The 19487-nt window shown below is 34.0% G+C and overlaps 1 protein-coding gene across 7 annotated transcripts in view; it reads right to left on the reverse strand.

Moving 5' to 3' along the window:
- The window catches only part of IPO11 (importin 11), an 81520-nt gene that overhangs the window by 47723 nt on the left and 14310 nt on the right, over positions 1 to 19487 (reverse strand). For 6 of the 7 annotated variants that reach the window (XM_077790056.1, XM_021534367.2, XM_021534368.3 and 3 more), the window contains 12 exons: positions 16977 to 17049; positions 13451 to 13654; positions 11669 to 11801; positions 10651 to 10709; positions 9802 to 9850; positions 8524 to 8594; positions 6943 to 7135; positions 5978 to 6130; positions 5670 to 5713; positions 4679 to 4769; positions 3173 to 3220; positions 2420 to 2525 (listed from right to left, as the gene is read on the reverse strand). In XM_077790056.1, coding sequence (XP_077646182.1) covers positions 2420 to 2525; positions 3173 to 3220; positions 4679 to 4769; positions 5670 to 5713; positions 5978 to 6130; positions 6943 to 7135; positions 8524 to 8594; positions 9802 to 9850; positions 10651 to 10709; positions 11669 to 11801; positions 13451 to 13654; positions 16977 to 17049 — 1224 coding nt within the window. Of the gene's footprint in view, positions 1 to 2419; positions 2526 to 3172; positions 3221 to 4678; positions 4770 to 5669; positions 5714 to 5977; positions 6131 to 6942; positions 7136 to 8523; positions 8595 to 9801; positions 9851 to 10650; positions 10710 to 11668; positions 11802 to 13450; positions 13655 to 16976; positions 17060 to 19487 lie in introns of all 7 variants that reach the window. The other variant, XM_021534369.2, reaches the window with a different exon arrangement.

Raw genomic sequence — 19487 nt, forward strand, 5'->3', positions numbered from 1 at the left:
CTTTTTAATACTGAAGTTTCTCATAGGTGCTCATTTTTTGAGGTCCTACTTTTTCTACATTCACTATTTCTGGGAAAAGCTTAGCTTTTTTTTTTTTAGTTTTTTTTCAGAAGATTAGCTTTTACAAAAAGAGCACACAGTGACTGAGCATAGGTCCACCACTAAGCCTGGTGGGCCTAAAGCTCATACAGGAAAAGTGACCATATTTCAAAATAAGGTAACTTCTGCTGCATTAGTCATAGGACAGTACCTTTAAGCAGTCTGGACTACATCAGGTATTCAATTCAAAAGTACTTTACTTTCTCTCTCAGGAGGAAATGTTGTTTTACAAATGAATAATTGCAAAAAAAAAGTATACTTCCATGTCATGGAAAAGTTTTTCATTAATCAGTACAAAAGTAAGCATCATGACAAGAGATAAATTTGGCAGTGCACTATTTCTAAAAATCTAGGACTCTTTTATTAATTCCATATTTATGCTATTACTGTGGTCATGGTTGATGGACATACTATCAACAGGTTATGAAACATTCAGAGAAAACAAAACATCGCAAACTCGACGCTCACTGCTGACAACACATAGATTTGTGTTTCCAAATATCAACCAGTTCTGAACAAGCATACTAGTAACCACAGGACATTCCATGGGACAGCAGAGGATACCCTCCAACCCACTTTATCTGAACTGCATACATATTCCCAGAGCTGCTCTTAAAGCAGTACTCCACTCAAGCCACTAACACTCCTTCTCTTATTGCCACGGTGGTCTCTGATGATGAAGGCAGTAAAAGCTGTTAAAGTAAACAGGGCTTCAAAATTCCAGACAACTTCTACTGCCAGCTTCTGTCCCCACAGGAACTTCATCCTGGGATATCACAAATGCCAACCAAATGGTTGAATCAGGTGTCTTCACAATTGCAATACAGCTGTACCAACAACACAAAATTTGTCAGTTTTACTTAAGCTATATGGGTAATAACATAAAAATGCCATAGCCAGCATGGGCTTCTAAGGTCATGGCAGCTTTAATTAGAGACTGCTGCTGGAGGAACACAACAGCAATTGAACAATGTTATACAACATCTCCCATTTTTTCCTGCTCTTCTGACATTCAGCCTAATCATTAGGGTACTTGGCAACTTGCAAATAGTAAGTGAAATCTTAGTAAAAAAAACAGTCTTATGAGAAGAAGAATAAAAGCATCAGGAGACAGAAAATAAAAAACTGTGGCAATCATTCTTTGACACTAACATAACATCCAAAAATAAGTAATTAATTTTTTCAAAGTTTACTGTAGTGGAAAAAAGCATTTTAATATTTTAAGTTTCAACCTACAGGAAACTGAATTCTCTTTGTAAATAGAACATTTGGAAATAAAAGAGCTGACTAGTGACCCATTATGGAAAATCATTTACAATTTATAGTAGTTCCTAAGGGTATAAGGAAACAAATTAATTCATGTTTCTCTTAAAAATTGCCAGTGGTAAAATGAATTGCAAATGTGGAAGAAAAATATAGCAACAGTCTTCGAAGGACATTTTGGTCATTGCTGATGAATTTGTTGAGAAAAATAGAACATACTTATTTAGAGTCAACGGCTGATTTGAACTCGTCTGATAAGGATTAGCATGCACAATAGTGGTCACTGTCCTTCCCCTGGGGAGTTTGAAGGAAAGGGCGGAACAGATAGTTACAGTAAAGGAACATCCAGATAGTTACAAAGAGTGACAGCTCAGTCTGTGTGTACTGAGATGCCAAAAACGATCTTTAAAATACCCCATGATATCCACTGAATAACAGGAGGTACTCATGTGAAGGCCATCCAAGTGAGGATGACCTTGGTGAGAAGGAAATACCACAGCAGATGGACTGTATAAAACTCTTCATGTTAGAAAAAGGTGCAATCATCCACCCTTTACAACACAACCCAATCCCTTATTTCCCCTCTTTATTGCAGAAGAATTAACTGAACAGAATTATAGAAGGCTTGTATTTAAACTTAAAGAGAAGAACAAATCACTGTCTTGGCTAAACTATCATTTTACTGGCATGATTTCCACAGTCTTCAGCTGGACTTAGCCTACAGGACTCCAGGGTCTCTGGAGGCCTAAATATAATTTTTTAAACAAGCAAAGGTGGTTATTCTGAGAAGGCTTAGTCAACTCTAATGTATGCAAGAAGACAGACAATGTACTTGAACAGAACCCTGAAGGATTCACCACACAACAATTTAAACATGAACTGTCAAGAACACTGTCACTTCTGTGACTGGTATCAGTTATCTGTATGCACTTCATACCTCTCCTCATTTTTAGTGGATATGTTTCAAGGTTGAGTATTTTACAGCTTTATATCTTACCAGATTTGTATCAACAGTTTGTATTTAAATGATGAAGGCATAACAAATTAAAGTGTTTACCTGTCATCAGAAACCTGTAGTTCTGCAAATAGCTGATTTTTAAACCATTGATCAAAATCCACACTATCAAATAGTTCATAAGCAGCCAGTCCAACCGCATTATACACTGGGGGAAAAGAATAGTTATGCTTATTGTTTACTTCAATGTTTCTTTTTAATATTAAATAATCAGATTAATTTAATATTCAAACCACATTTTTGTAACCTGAACATAATAAAGAAAACAAAGCCGAAGCATATCTTTCTTTAGAAAGTTTTATCAGATCACGATGAAAGGAACTCTGGTGCAAATTATTAGTAAAAGAAAGACATTATGGAAGATGTTACATTCTCAGAAATAGCTAGAAGCCAAAAGAACAATAAGGATCTTATTCTGTCATCAAGGATCGTTCCATAAGAAACAATTATTTTCTTTTGCTATAAAATCTCCTCACTTATAAAATGGAGAGAGTATCTCTATTTTTTTCAGAATCTATGACTGAATGACTGAAAGTCATTTACTTGGCACAGCAGAAAGAACAACACAGTAAAGGAGATTGCCTGTTGCAGAAAAAAGCCAAAAAGCAGTGTATTTTTACATAAACATTTTCAAAAGTGAAGGCAAACATCAATGAAAGAAGAATTAGGATTTAGGTCCCACTTTACAGAAGACTTTAAAAAAGTCTTGCAAAGTTTTCATGCAATTTTTAAGAAGTAAAACACATACAGAAAAGTGGCTCTGTTGCTTCAAAGATAAACTAAAACTTAATTTACCAGCATCTTTAATCAGTATAGCATTGGTATTTTCCACGTTGGTAGATCCTAGAAGCCAAAGTTAAAATAAATAAAAAAGTGTTACTAAAACAAGGAATGCAAACAACTTTGCACTTAAATGCTTTAAGAAAGAAAGACATGTATTAGGACTGCATTCACTGCTTTTATTCAATTTACAAATTCAGTCATTTCAGTTTTGATACCTTGTCCAGTGACTATATCAAGATCAAATCTCTGCTTTCATACCCTATTTCTGACTTACTTCTTTGGAGAGGAACATTTTTAATAACAACATACATCTAAGTCAGAAGCAAGTATTTCAAATGAAAATACTCAAAACATGCAAATTGCAGACAACTGTTAACTACACAGTACTACATCCAAAAAGGTCCTACCCCTAATTCCTTGATGTTTTTTATACATGTGTGCCTAAAAGTAAATATTTTCTAAAGTTCTAAGAATTAATGGATTCTTGATATCATCTAGTACTTCAACAGTTAATCTCAATTTGAAAACATGAAGAGCAGAAGAAAACTGCTATGGGCCCCAGGAGAATGAAAAACATACAGGAGTACCTTTAGCATTATAGTATTAAGTAATTTTTGGGAAACAAAAACACTAACTGTCAACCCTATTATAAGGAATCATTTACTACTCCCCATATTACAGCACAACAAGCCACCCCAAAACCTATGTACACAAAGCACTTTATGAACAGATTTTGTGAAGTCAGAAACCACTCTCAAAAAGTGAGTATGTATTTTATTTTAATAGAGTGTAATGATCCTTTGTGATAAGCTCGAATACAAAATATTGTAACTCAACTAAGACAGCTGGGGGAATCAAACTGAGCTGAACTGCCAGGGGAAAAAAAGCAATCTTACTTATTATCTTTGCTGGTCATTATAAAACTTAGGTTGGGGGCAATAATCATAAGGTAAAACAAAGAAAATATTAATCACTCCTCAATCTATGAATAATTCAGTCTTCATACAGAAAACCCATAAATTTTTAAAGCAGATTCTTCAGATTTGGAAAGTCATCTAGACTCTACCAAATGACAGCATAACTTAAACTTTTTCCTTTAAAATTTTTTCTCCCCCCAAGATTTTGGCAGAGACATAGCATGAACTTCCTTGCAACATCTGAACAGGAAGTTCCCAACTAAAAACAACCCAAAGAATTCATTAAGCTTGTGGATCACTCCCAAGAAAGCCTGAAACCTCATAAAATTAGAAATGCCACAACATTTGTCAATCATCTGGAATAGTTACAATGAAAACCAAAGACCCTTTGGGACTTCCCCCTCCTAGATACACAATGCATTCCATTATAATAGGTTTAGAAATAATTTTAGAATATTAACATGTCCTTTTAAAAATACAGAGAAAGCACTATGTAAAATTAGATGTTACAAGGTCAAATTGCCTAATAGTTGACAAGAGTAGGTAATGAATGTAAACAATTCTAAATTTTATACCTCCATAATTTTTGTCAATAACCTACCTTGTAGACTGTGAACCATTTCTAAAAGAACTGGGGTAAGAGTCTGATTATATTCATGAAAAATATCCATAAAAAGGACTTCCGTGCATGGCTGAAAAATTAAAAGATCAGGTTAGAATCTATTAAAATAAAGGCAATTAAAATATATTTTATGCTAAAATTTTAAGTGCTGAATACCTCGCACTGAAAGTCACAATTCAAAACACAATATATAGTAGCAAAATTAATATTGTAAGAAATACCACTCTTTCTACTATACATTATGCTTAACTCTAGTAAGAGCTTGATGGCTCCATCAGTATCACCCAGTTCTGTGGCAGAACAATGAATCTGTGGAGTGAAACAGCTGGTGCTGTGCTGCCAGTGACCACTCTGTAGGTATGTCACAGGTTGTTTGTGTATTGGTTTAGTGGCTCTAGGCCAGGGACTTGGACTGAACACCATTTTACAACCCGAATATACTATATGCACCACGCTGGGTTTTTTAGTTTTAAAATAAAAGTAATCCAGCAAATAAACTTTGAGATCTCTCTGAAAAATAAAACACAACAGTTACAACTGGGGGATACACTACAACAGCATATTTCTGATCTGAACTAAATCTACTAATATAATAACTAGTTAATTAATATAATTAACTAATAAAGATGCATCTGGAATTTCCTTCACTCTTCAAGACTACTAACAAACTCCTAAGTGATTACATTAGTTATGAGCTTAAAGAAGAGACAACTTCTGCTGGCTTTAACCAGATGCTACATAATTCAGATGCTGAAGCAAATTCCTTTTCCCTCCCTCCTAAAACATGAAGTGCATAAATTCTCATGTATTTCAGCAAGTTTGAACACTGAAAATAGAACAAAGCTAAATTTTACTAAATCTGAAGAAACATAAGAAAGATTTTTTTTCAAGTATTATCTGTCTTGGTTACAAACTATCAAGAATTGCATTCAGGAATGTTTAATGGATTTCTTTCAATTTGAACACTTACTCTGAGACTGTACTTCCAAGAATCTCCTCCAGTCTCTTCTACAGCTATTATTTCACAAAGAAAAGAAAAACGTATTATTTCAACTCTTTCAAACAAAGTTTAGTGTTAGGTTAAAAGGGTATCACAGACTACTGAGAAATCTTTTATTACAAAAAGAATGTCTAGAAGGAATATTTGTACATGTAAGAAGACTGCAGGAAATAAAATGGCCAATACTGCAGCAGGCAATTTGTAGAGACAATCTGGATATGAAGCACTTATACAAATATCTAATTACACTACTACCAACTATATAGCATGTTTCTTACTGAAGCTTTCTGGATCTTCTTCCCACATGGTCAATTCTTCCTTTGTCAGTAGGAAATAGTGAGTGACTAATCTCCTACATATTTCCATTAGTGTTGGGTATGTGAAAAATGCTGTCTTTATCTTATGTGCTTCAAGGGTTTCGGGACTGCTGTCTGAAATAAAACATAAAGATCTCAGATTACAATTAAGTGGCTTAATGATCAAAGACTTGTTTAGTAAAATTAGAAAAGTCAATCAATAAAAAATTCTTATCCTCTGAGAAAAACAGAAAAAACATATTTTCATGGTAGACTTTAACTGACTTTCAGCTGGTAAGGTAGGTTTTTAAGTAAGTAATCTATTCTGACACATACCAGTATGCATATAAAACTTTTTTCAAATTCATAGAGAATGCTAATTGCTATCTAGTCACTGCCACATGTAAAATTAATGTGAAAGGTTGAGGTATTTTTTTAATTCACACATACAGCACTGCATGAAGTTTCAAAATGAAACAATCCTACAAAGCAAAACATATGAACTCCTTTATATTCAACTGTATCTCCAATCCATTGTGTTTCTGTGTTACATTGTATTGGTATTAGTTAATTACAGAAAAGATACCATTTTTATACAGAAAATATACCATTTTAGCAAACATCTCATGGGAAAAATGCAACAAACTAGTTGATGAAAAAAACCAAACTCTACACCTCAGTACTTTTTAAAATTCATTCAATGGAAACTAAGACAACCAAAAAATAAAATATATTTGTGTTCCTTTTGCATTTAAAATTCTTTTGGAATGTCATTATCTATATACATTAGTAGTTTAAAAGTTAAAATAACAATTATCAATACAGACATAGAAACATACATATTTCAATAATTATTAAAACATTAATAAAGGAGTTTAACTGATGAGAATAGCTAGCAAAATGTTTCTCAAGACATAAAAAAATATTTTAGTAAATAGTGACAGTACCTTCAATATTTTTGGATGGTTTGTATGCATAATTTTTTACAATCATCTTAATGAGATTCATGCATTGTACAATAAACTGCTCAAATACAACTCCTTCACCAGTTTCTGTGAAAACATAGCTTACAGAGAACTCCAGTGATCTCTGAATCAAAGCAGTGAATGAGAAAGGATGTTGATCCAGAAAGTCCAAAAGCTTAAAAGAAAAGGAAGTAGAAACAGAAAAAATCAAAACACTTTTAGTGAAGTCTTATTAAATGCTTTAGTAAACTAGTTATCAAAAACAGCTGACAATTTATATAAAACTATAGAAAACTGAACATGGACAAGAAATTAGGAAATGATCAGTATCAAGTGTTAATGCAGCATTATTTAATGGAAAAATTATCGATTTTGGTTCGAAACTACTTTTTTTTTTTAAGTATAAGGAAGAATACCAATTCTTCAAAAAAAATGGACCAACTGACTAGTAGTAAATAGTAGTAGTAGTAAATAGTAGTAAATAAAATATATCAGCCATTCTTAAAACATTTTATTTTACTATTATAGCAGGTAATTCATCCCCATTAGAATCAATGTAAGCAAAAGAGGTATAAGGCCTATACAGCTTCCCCCCACCAACACTATCAATGCAGTATGACTTGCTTCCTCAACTTAGCTTTTCCAATTAGTACTCTAAAATACACTGGGGGATTCCTTTAGTCTTCTTTAGTACTGCAAAAATGCCTAAACCTATACTCTTGCATGTGAATTTCTATAGGTGATAGATTACCTATTAATCAAATTTGCTTTCTCTTCAGGTCTGTGAAAAAAGATGCAGATTTGCAATCTAAGTACTATGACAAGACCAAAATAATGTGTCAGACCATCTTCAGATCAATTTTGGTGAAGCTGCTAGGTGCTTTTTACTTCTGATAACTAGGCTGAATATTTAAAATACACCCACGGCCTCTAGATAGAATCTGAAAACAATGGGAACTCTGTAGATTTTTTAACTTTAAAAAATAAAAAAAGGACAAAACAAAAACAGTCAAAGTGTGTATGTTAAAATTCTCTTTGGTAACAATATGCATTTAAAACTTGTATAGAATCAGCTGACAAGTCCAAATGTATTGGACAATACAAACCTCAGAGGTCAAGAGTATATTGTTCATTTTGTTTTCATTAATTAGTGTGGCCAGTAATTCCACAGAACTAACAAAGCCATAGAAACAGTGATCTAACTATTAAGGTAAGATGAAAAGCCTCAATCTTCTCTATTCCTTTATACCATTACCATTGTTTAACCAATGCTTCCTGAACTCTTCTTTACACAAATTCTAGTTCAATAATTTACTTATGGAATGCACTTCAATTTTTTTTGAGCTAAGAAAATGTACTCTTCACTGCTGCAACTTACATCAGCATGAGTAAACAGACACCCTTTTCTTCAAAAAGACATAACAAAAAAGTTTTAAGTTACAGTACCTTCCACTTCTTTGAAAGGTCTACAACAGATTCATTTTAAGGCATGTATGAGTCTGGATGGGGACTGCTCCTCCAGAAGTATAAACTATGCAGTAACTGAAAGGAGATTTTACTTACCACTTTAGTGAACAGAATTATGGTCTTTTCTAGATGATCTCTGCATATGCTTTCTGCTCTTATACTTCTACCTGGTAAATCAGACATTTCACAACTATAATTTTTTAGACTTTCACATTCTTTCTGGATAGCTAAGTTCTAAATAATTAAAACAGAGAAGAACTTATTTTTACTGTACTTAAGAGATTAAATTAACCCTGGAAAAAGTTCTAAGGCAAAATAAATTCCAAATCAAATTCAAGGTAATGACTGGGAATAGAAAATCTTAAACTGTTTCTCTCAACTGTAGTGAAATTCACTGCACTTGATCAGGCTATAAAAATTGTGACATCATTACAGAAAATTCAATGATAAAAGGCATTTAAAATAATGCAAGCAAAGGCTAGTATAGTCAAAAAATAATTATGCATTGAAAATATAAAGATGTCCTTTTAATAAAGCTGCATACTATTATGTGCTTTTCTAGAAACTCCACCTTAAAGAATAATTTATAATAGACATTAGAAAACATTCCAAATTAGGAAAAAAAACATGCAAAACTTTTATTTAAAAAAAAAGAAAATAATAGAAAGTACCATATTGAAAGCATACAGGTAGAAACACAATATAATAAATGTAAACACTAATCCTATAAGGTAGTTGGAACCTGCTTTTGCTAAACAATCTACTGATTAGAAAAGTAGAAATGGGAAGGTTCAGCTCAGCTCTTGTCTTAGGACACAGAAACCCTAAAGTCTTCATAGTCTAGCGGACTACAATAAACATCAAACTTCAGTATGGAATGAATTCAATTCCTCCTATTCAAATTCTGCACATTTCTTGTCGAAAACGAAAGAGCCAGAAGGAGCCTGACTGTAATATAGTGAGAGTGGCAAATAGAGGCAGTTTCCATCTCTTCTAAAAATGAGGCCCAAAGCCCCAAAGCCACCAAAATACAGACTCCTGAACCCAGGAACTCCACCAAAATATTAAAATTACATATAACTTATTTAAAAAAAAAAAAAAATCTTCCTATTCAGTTTAGACATCTATTCTCATAAAAAGTGTTGTTGAAATATGACAGCTAATACAATTTTGATGTGATTTTAGTCTGTTGATGCAAAAAGACACTTCTACTGGATTCCTCTTTGATAGTTTCAGCAGCATTTAAAGAAACAGCGTTAATTTATATAAAATACCTTGAACCTAAATGATTATTGATGATGCACTAGCCTGTATATTTTCATCCAGCTTCTAATGTTTAACAATTAATACAGAGAAAAATACTCAGATACTTACTGCACTCCAGAAACTGTTTCAGCCGTTCAAATACAGCATATAGAAAACCCTGAAAAACAAACATGTCTTTGAAAGATGAAACTTATTCTGCACTGTATTATGGGAACTAAGTTATGTCAGACTGAAGTCAGTTAAGATGTGCTACCAGCTCAGACATGACCTTGTAATTTTTAAGTGAACTCTTTGATTATTTTGAACAAACAATTGCCCCAAGAAACTAGCAAGCAGACTGCATCGGTAATCCAAACTGACCTTATTAGTGCTACATAAACAGCATAGCAACTCTAGTAAAAGGTAACTACAGACATTTCCTTTAAATTATGCATTTCAAGTTCTACTTTGTTCTCAACTTCCTAGTGTAGGCTGTAGGTACTCAATTCCTCCAGCGAAACAGGCAGCACTGGAGGTTAAAGAAGGTGCTTGAGTTTCTTTGTCTGACTGTACCCTCTCCATGGGCTGCAGAACAGCGACTTTTATTTCAAAAAAATGTGATAGAACACATTAGCATGGTATCTTATTCATTGCTTGACAAATTGGCTTTAACTGGGGTGAGGAGAGCACATTTAAGGCATCTTTCAATAAGTAACAAGTGTGACCATCATGCAGTGTGTAAATTGGAAAGGGTGTCTTTTCTTTTTCTAAACATTATGCCATTAAGTGTCATACTGTTTAGAATCTGTTTAGGATTTGAGAGCTCTTGACTGATGGGAGGACAACCTTGAGAGAATGTTGCTTCATCTTCCTTTGCATAATACAAACATATGCCTTTCAGCAATTTTCAAATGTAGCTCTAATAACACCTGAAATCATCACAAAAGTTTTCTAATCTAGACCTAGAAACACACTTACCATCACCTCTGCATTCCAATGAGGTTCTACAAAGCCATGGACCGTTAGTTTCCGAAGCACTAGGAAAAAAAATTACTTTTTTTGTAGCTATTTCTTAGCTAATAGATATTCACTCTTGTTTCAACAAATTTCAGAACACAGTTACAATTCCACTTGCCACGCCTTTCTTTGAACTCAAGACTTTAAAAAATATACATAATTTTAGGTCCTGCATGCTTCAGCCATACCTAACATTCACCTTGTTGAAATGACTTTAAAAAAAAACCTTATGTGAAATAGTGAAGATAACTTCTAATAATTATTCAATCAGGAAGAATTCTGCCAAAACTCTAAGTATTCAACTCCTGAAAGATCCTGCAGTAGTAGGAAAAGGGCCAAGTACAGTAAGGTAAGGCCCATAAGCCACTTGTAAATTCTCAGGTTTATTACTGCTTGTAACCCAGCAAAAACTGCATGCCGCATCTTCTGAAACAATTCAGGATATATATTATTTACATTGCAAGAATTGCATACAAAAACCTCAGTTGTTAAAAGCAGCGAAGTAGTCAGGATAGGCATTTACTCCCCTCACACACCTTTGAACATCAACCTAAGACAAACTAACTGCTAAGGCTAGCATTTCACTGGATACAGGGTGAACTTAATGGAATGAAACTTGTAGCTAAGCTTCCTCAATTAAGTGTTAAAGACATGCAAACCTAAATTACAACATATGTAAGAAAACATCCTGTTATGCCACCCACCTTCCAACTTCCTAGACATTGATTTCTTACAATATGCTCAGTGGACTGCACAGCTTCTCACATATTGAGAAACAAGACCACTCTCTCCCCATTTTGCATGAGTAATCATCCTTCTGCCTTACTAACAATACAGGTAAAACAAACCAAAATACAGTTATTCCCAATGGGAATGGCTTTTTTTAGAGAATGAGAACTATTTACCAAAAAACTTCTATGCATTCCCTGTGAAGAAAGTTATTTGATTCCTTACACTTAACATCATTCTATATTATTACCTTTCAATGACAACAAGGTCCTTTCTAGTGAATTTGCAGCTGCAGCTTCATCCCCTGTACAAATCTGTTGTAGGAATGTATCTGTATGGTGATTCCACAAGGAACATGCAAAGCTATAAATACTAGATGTAAGCTGCAAAGGGAAGATGAAGAATAGATTTTGTTTCCTGAATTTTGCTATACCATAATAAATCCCAAATTTTAAAGGCTGGTTTAGACTATTAAAATATTTAATCCAGCTTCTTGTATGTATCATGGACCACAATGTTTAATTTGCTTCTTTGTTGTAATGAGTTGTACTAACCTTAAGACATTTTCCAGAAAAATACCTTGCCTTAATTTGAAGATGTTATGATAAACTTACTGCTTTCCCTGACTATTTGGGTCCATGACTCTCACCTTAAAGAAAACTATTTAGGCCTCCTTTCTTACCTGATTTTCAGTAAATACATCTGCTGGTACATAATACGGTATGATGCTTCAAAAAATTATGAGCTTTTATTATCACCTCTTCTCCCACAATGACAAACTGTCCATCTTACAGTTAATGTCTGAATCAGCTTACTCTGGGACACACTTAGCAGTTACAGGTGCAATATTATTAAACAATGCCTACTTCAAAACTCACTTTACTTTGTTGATAGCTGCAAATACTGATACTTTCCCTCATTATTTTTAAAACACAGAATGACAAATAGTTTCTAATCACGTAGAACTGAACAAATCTCAAACTTAATTCACATTACAGTTGATACACAGTGCTTAACTGATAAAGATATGTGAATTACAAACAGAAGATGAAGGTTTTCTCAGTCAGTTATGGTAGGAATTGATAGCAGCATAATTACAGAAATCTGCATTTAGTCTGCTACACTTGATATGAATGGAGTCAAAAGCACATGACTTTGGTTATTTACTTTCACTGAGTAAAGATTAGTAAAGGTCCTATTTACAAGTCAGTCTTCAATGCCTCAGACTCCTGATAGTTAAAATTTCATCTTATTGATTACATAGATAGAAATTTCTACAACCGTAAACAATCTTCATGTCAGGTGCTCAGTCTTTCCTTTAAAATGAAGAAATAAACTAAAATTTCAAGAATTCCAGAATAACACATTTGGAAAAAATGTTTAACTCAGTAAATTCGTTTAACTGTACTACATCGCTGCCTGACTCCAAGCGGGTTTGGAGATGCATGGCCTACAGCCAAGGTTACATCTGTGTTCTAATCAGTAGGTTTTTACAGAGAGAATGTAAACTGAATGACATGAGATTTGGCATTTGTGTTCACATCTTGCCTTTTAATTAACCTAAAGAGATGGCCTAGAAAAATCTCAAACATATTCATGCTGATGAAAAAAGCTAAAATATGGTAGTATGGAAGACTAAACCCCAGTATTTCTCAAAAACCACACTGATTTAAAAAATCAGAACACACTTCCAAAAAAACTCCATAAATTCCTAGAAAAGTAAGATCATGTACATCTTAAGTCTGATATGCAGATACTGTTCTGTAGATGAAGTTCTGCTTCTTTACATGAATTAAGATAACAATAGTCAAGCTGTATGCAAAATTAATAAAGATCTCAACCATCTCACACAGAAACTGACTTCCAGTTATTCCATAGTATCAAGCTCCCACAACATAAGAGCATTTCTGTTCCAAGGGCAGACATTGAAGTCCACAGACATGCCACTAATGCCCTGCCAGCTAAACTCAGGAAGACGCAAGCACGTACAATACAGTTAGCATGCTCTAAATTACTGCATCACCTTACTTACATCATAGAAAAGCTTCCTATCTGCAGCAAGCCGTTTGGATGCCAGGGTCTTTGTAACATGGTAAAACGTAAGTAGAGCCCTGTGTTGTTGAAGATCATCCTGCACCTTCACAGATTCTACAAGAGTGGGTATAAGTTCTGGCCATTGCCTTGGGCAGTCCACTCTGGCAACTTTAGCAATCAGTACAGAGATCTGAGTTGCTATCTGCAAAAAAAAAAAAAAAAAAAAAACCAGACACCACTAAGTCAAAGAGCATTTAGGAAAGGAATAATTATGAGATCCACAGCCAAATAAAACCTGAACCAAAAATAACTAGAATGATTTTTGACTAGACAGATTTTTGTGTGCTTTTTCTCAAGCTGTTTTTAAGTTTGCAGAATGCACATAAATGTGGAGAAAACTTTTGTGTTTGTAGCAAGTATTAGATAAAATACTAAACTAAATACCTTATTTAAATTTTACATGAAGACCAGTAACTATATTTATTCTAGAAATTACATAAATGAAGAAACAAGTATCTGGGAACCATTTTTTACTTAGTGATCTTTTTTTTCACTTTCTATGAACATAGACTGCTGAATACATATTACCCATAATTCTGCCCTATGTGACTTTTGGATAGAGGCCCAGGAAGACATGTGTATAAGCCTATGCCCCATCCTCGTAACCAATACTGAAACTCTCTCTTGCTCCAGACCTTCAGAACCACAGGCCAGGTGCACCTGCACCACGCATACCATCTGACTTTGGTTGCTGGGCCAAATCCCACTGGCGCAAGTCTTGCAAGCAGCAGGAACCTGGTCCCTGGAGCACACATGTATGATGAACTGAGTGAGACTACACAGTAAGACAGGTAAAGGATGCAATCAGAACACATGCAGCGGTCATCATGCACAGGGTTTGTTCAGACACAGGTATAGACCACCCACGGTTTACACATGACTGGCCCTTCTCGTGCCCTCTTTCTGTCTATTCCACACTTGGCTGCTGTGCAACTCCCTTCCCCTAAACATTCCTCAGCATATTTTGTATAGTTGCTCAAAGCCCTACCTCAAATACCCAAAACTTTCACATTCTTATTTTCCCTGTTCTTATCCCATTCCAATTGAAAAGGTCCTTGACTGGACTAGTGAAGCAGACACTCCCTCCTTCAGCACTCTAGAATAACCACACTTCCAGCCTGACAAAGAAGTCACCTTCTTAGGCTACCAGAAGGAATCCAAGTAATTTAAAGGAATAAGAATAGAGGAATGCCTCTTGTCTTCACTGGTGCCTCAGCTATTTCATATGGAATCCAATAACCCCACCAAATTTTCCACAATATTGATTTCTACCATGCTGCTTAGTGAGAAGAATTGCTTCAGGAAGATGATGTCAACATTCACAAGGAAGAGCTGCGAGTCCTACAAATTACCAAATTACGTCAGTTGACAAAATAGGGGAGCAAATAGTCTTCTCCCTACGTGATACAAGAAGCAACATCTCAGGAAGGCCATTAAGTACTTCTATCATGAGCACTGGCATTTTAAATGGGGAGAAAGAAGAAAAAGAATTTACTGTCATACATTTGAAGAACTACTTTGTTCCACTGTTCCCTCCATATGCTAAATATCTTCAGAGGGCATGGAAATTATGCTTTTAGCAGATGGTATGTTCTCTTCTTCTTCTACACCTCTCCTGGAAGTCAAGTGGTATCATTACATCTCCACACTATGCCTATTTCTCACTTTTTGGTGTTGTTTTTCTTTCTATACAAGAGTCATAATTTCTTCTGACTTCAGTGATGCAAAAAGCATAAGCAGATAGCAACTGTGTTATGAACTGTCTGTGACTGGAAAAGTGCAGTTATCAGGAACACAGGATATCAAAACTCAGACATATCAAGCAGGCTGGGAACTAAACAAAAGATTTCTCAGAAAGGACACCTCAGGATACCTACAAGACAGATTGGGAAAAAGGGGATAAAAAGGGGATATGGACTCTGTAAACATATTTCCATATCACACATAATTGTTTGGACAATTATTTAGACCGCTGCGATAAAAACAAATAAAAATCTCCACATTTTAAAAAATGATATCCCAAAAAACAAATCAACACATGAAGCCACTACTCTTTAAATGTCAGTTTAAAAGGTTCCAATCTCAACTGCAACTATAGTCAGAGAACTCCCAAAACTGTTCATCAGCAGCGGCATTCTTAACTACAAAAAATGCTATGCTATCATCTTAGCAGGCAAACTGATGAAATACTAATGAATGTATGGAAAAATTTATTGATAAAAAGTTTTGTTTTGCAAACAATATCGTTAATATCAGAATTTCATAGTTAATTTACCTATTTACATGTGCAAAAATCAGACAAACTTCAAAATTAAATATTTGATAAATTATATTCTACCCAGTAGAAGCATAAATGACACATACTATGGTTCAGCTTGACATGCTTCACAGTTCTATTTAATTAAAATAGAGAAACTAATTATATTTGTCATATTGTTTACATTGAAACTATACCTTCAGAACAACTTTTAGAACACTTTATATGCTTTTTTTATAATTGTATTTGCAATTAAAAATTTTAACTCTAGTCAAAATTGTTCATTTCACAATGGACTTCTACAAAGACTAAATTATCTTAATTTTGATAAAATGCCCTAATCCTAGAAGTGACATTAATCCTGTACAGAAATCCCAAAAAGTTAAAACAGAACTGTCTGCAGAACCAAAGTTTATTCACAATGCCTTTTTTTTTCAGTCTTAACCTCATGCCTATCTATCATTTCTGTATTTCCTTGACAAAGTTTTTTAAGATCTAGTTTAAACTATTAGCAAATACTTGCTTGCAGAATCTTATACTTACATGACAAAGAAGTTAGCAAAAGTAAGATTGATTCATCTAGCATGGGCATACAATGTGCCCCTAACATTAGTTCTGTACTCAATACAATAATAAATTCTTATTCTAATGAAAATCACAGCTTACAATTAGACATTTTATGTAAGAAAAGACACTATCACAGTGAAGCTTTATTAAGCTTATTTCAATTCATTGAATGCTGTAACTAGGCATGTGACAGCAATACTGCTTAGGTGGGTTTATGCAGCAGCAATCTCAACAGCTCATTCCTGCTCTGCCACTGCCACACTTCCTTGCATGGCCACACTGGGAGTCAGGTATGAGAACAGACACAACTGGAAAAAGCCAAAAATCACTCAGGGAAAGGTTACCTTTCAGCCACATCCATTCCCTGAACCATTTCACCAAATGGCTGCACAAACAGCAAGAGACAACAAACTGCCACTGCAACACCAAAAGAAATGAACCACAGAGACAAAACGTTGGGTTCAACCAAAGTGGTTCTATAATTCAATGATGGTAAAAGATCTCACTTGAAGATCTGTCTGCACAGTAACATGTAAACTGCAGCTTCATTATTATAATTAAATACTTTGTAAAGAAATAAACCAAGAAATCTATCAATACAAGCATTTTCTTGTGAGAGTAATAAACAATCACCACTAACCTGATTCACTGGCTCATTAAAGTTGGTGATAAGTCCAGCACGCAATGTAGTTTTTTCTTCTTCAGAAAGAGCACTGCCAGGATATATTTATTAAAATATTATTTATTTTCAAATTAAAAAAACTACTATAAATTCATTTGTAACTACCAAAAACACTATCAAAACTAACAAAATAACATCCTTTGTTCTTCCACTATTTCAAGTATCTCTAAAAAGAGGGAACAGTGAAAAAAATACTTATAGCATTTTAGTTTCATGTTCTGAGACCTTAAGTGACCTTTTTAAAGACAAATGGCAAGAGTTGAGAGAGTGAGATACACAGATATATAATGAAAAATCATAAAACTGTACAAAATACAAATTGATTACTCAGAGACAATTGTTATATAGTTATTACTGACAGAATTGAGGATTTGAACATGAATTTGCTCATGTACACTAATGGACAATGGCCGAAAAATTGTCCAGAATAAGGCAATCACCATATCAGATGACAACTCTTTTTGTAAAAGCTGTAAGTCTTTTCAAGTATAAATCCTTTTCTATAAGAAAGTAATATATTTACACTTAAAAGTACAGTTCCACTTAAAAGTACAGATCTTTCGAAAATTATAGCTTTGAGTGAAAAGTACATTGATACATTCTCCATAAAATGCAGGGAAAAACAATGAACAGGGCAAATTCTAAGCCATAAAGGTTAATTTTCCTTCAAGTGCAGCATTGTGGTATCTTAATACTTAATTTTGAGTGACCTCTATCAGTTTAAGACTACAAGTTACACTATTATAGCACTCCTGTATTACTTCAGATTTTATATAATTCATGCAATTTTCCTATAATTTCCGGCAGGAAACACAACACACTCCTTTAAAAAAGGTTTTGTTGATATTTATAGATTATACTATCAGGGAAAAAGAAAATCAAAACCAAACTAAACAAAAAACCCCAACAAAATTTCATTTACTGATAGCACCTAGAAAGCTGTTTCTTCTTCATAAAAAGCCTGTAAGTTATCACACAAGGTTGTTCAGACCGAAGTTTCCCCTAACATTGCAATGACTTAGAAGCATGCAAAGAGCTCATCTCAGTGAAGACCAGTAGCTGGAAATTAAAATTAAACACACCAACACAACCACTTGCCCTTATCTGACCTCAGGCATAGATATTAACCAACTAGTTTTATATATTGAGGTTTAAAATTATATCTAAAGCTCTCTAAAGCATAGGTTTTACACTAATCTAGACAAATACTAAATAATAATCTCAAAAGAATAAAAAAACAGTAGCAGGAATTTCCATAAGAACAAACATCTGCAAAAATTTTCTAGTTTTCACTTTCCTTTCACCCCTGCACAAAACACAAGTATTCCCTATTTCCTAGATAAGACTTATCATTTGAAATACAGTACAAAAGGGGGGCAATTCATTGTTTCACTGGTGACTAAGAACTGTACACTAAGTCTTATTTTCCAAGGTAATTACTGCATTCAAGAGGCACAATTTTATTTTTTATATTTTAAATCAAGACATAGGCTGTAAGATTATTTCCACAAAAAATTAAATTATCCCTAAAAATATTTTGGCTAAAATTTACAGAGATTTCTGCAACAATAAGAGCTTTTCTGCATGTAACTATTTAATTTATTAATCTAAAGCCATGAGATCACATTCCAGGAAAATAAATTTTGAGGGTTTTTTCTTTTGTAATATGAAAATACAGTATACAATTTCCACATATGTAGGCATCCTCTAACTGGTTTCTAAAACTTAATAGCTCTTGTTAATAAAATTTAAAAATCTATTCTCAATTAAATGTAGTTTGTATAATATCTCACTTTCAAAGACAACAGAAAGCACCTAAAATCTGGTTTGTAAAGAAAAAAAAAATCCATTTTACTATATTACTTCATTTGCTTTGTTTCTGGACTCACAAAACCCCGGCTTTAACCATTTTTTCATAATTATAATTATATTAAACTTATCATATGCACAGTCTAAGAGCAGCAAGAATTCAGTTCATTACTTACTGTAAATAAAAACGCTGTAATTAAGTGTTTGCCATTGCAGACAAAACAAAGGAAAGAAAAGAAACAGATTCATGAGGATGAATGCCTCAAAGACACAAGCTCGTGATAAGCAAAACTGGAAAACAGTAATGAAAAAAATTCTAAGAAATCAATGTGGATGCAAGTGTCACACAGCAGTACTGTGTGACAGAGCTCCTAAGGGTTTGCCGGACCGTTTAAACAACAGGAGAGTGACATCTGCCGGAGAAGAGGGACAGACACCCTCAGCCCCTGAAGGAGACACAGACTGCCACCACTGCCCTCAGCCTCCCTTAATGCCTTGCAAGGAAGCCAATTCCATAATTCCATCTATAAAAGTGATAGGCAGGCGAGAAGTTAGGAAGAATGTGCCTCACTCAGCCAGTTACTTCCCTTCAGCATTGAATTATATGTGCCTAAAAAATTAAAATAGCTTCATCTACACATGAACTTCTATCTACTATGC

Source organism: Lonchura striata, chromosome Z (assembly GCF_046129695.1).
Source record: "Lonchura striata isolate bLonStr1 chromosome Z, bLonStr1.mat, whole genome shotgun sequence".
Lineage (NCBI taxonomy): Eukaryota > Metazoa > Chordata > Aves > Passeriformes > Estrildidae > Lonchura > Lonchura striata.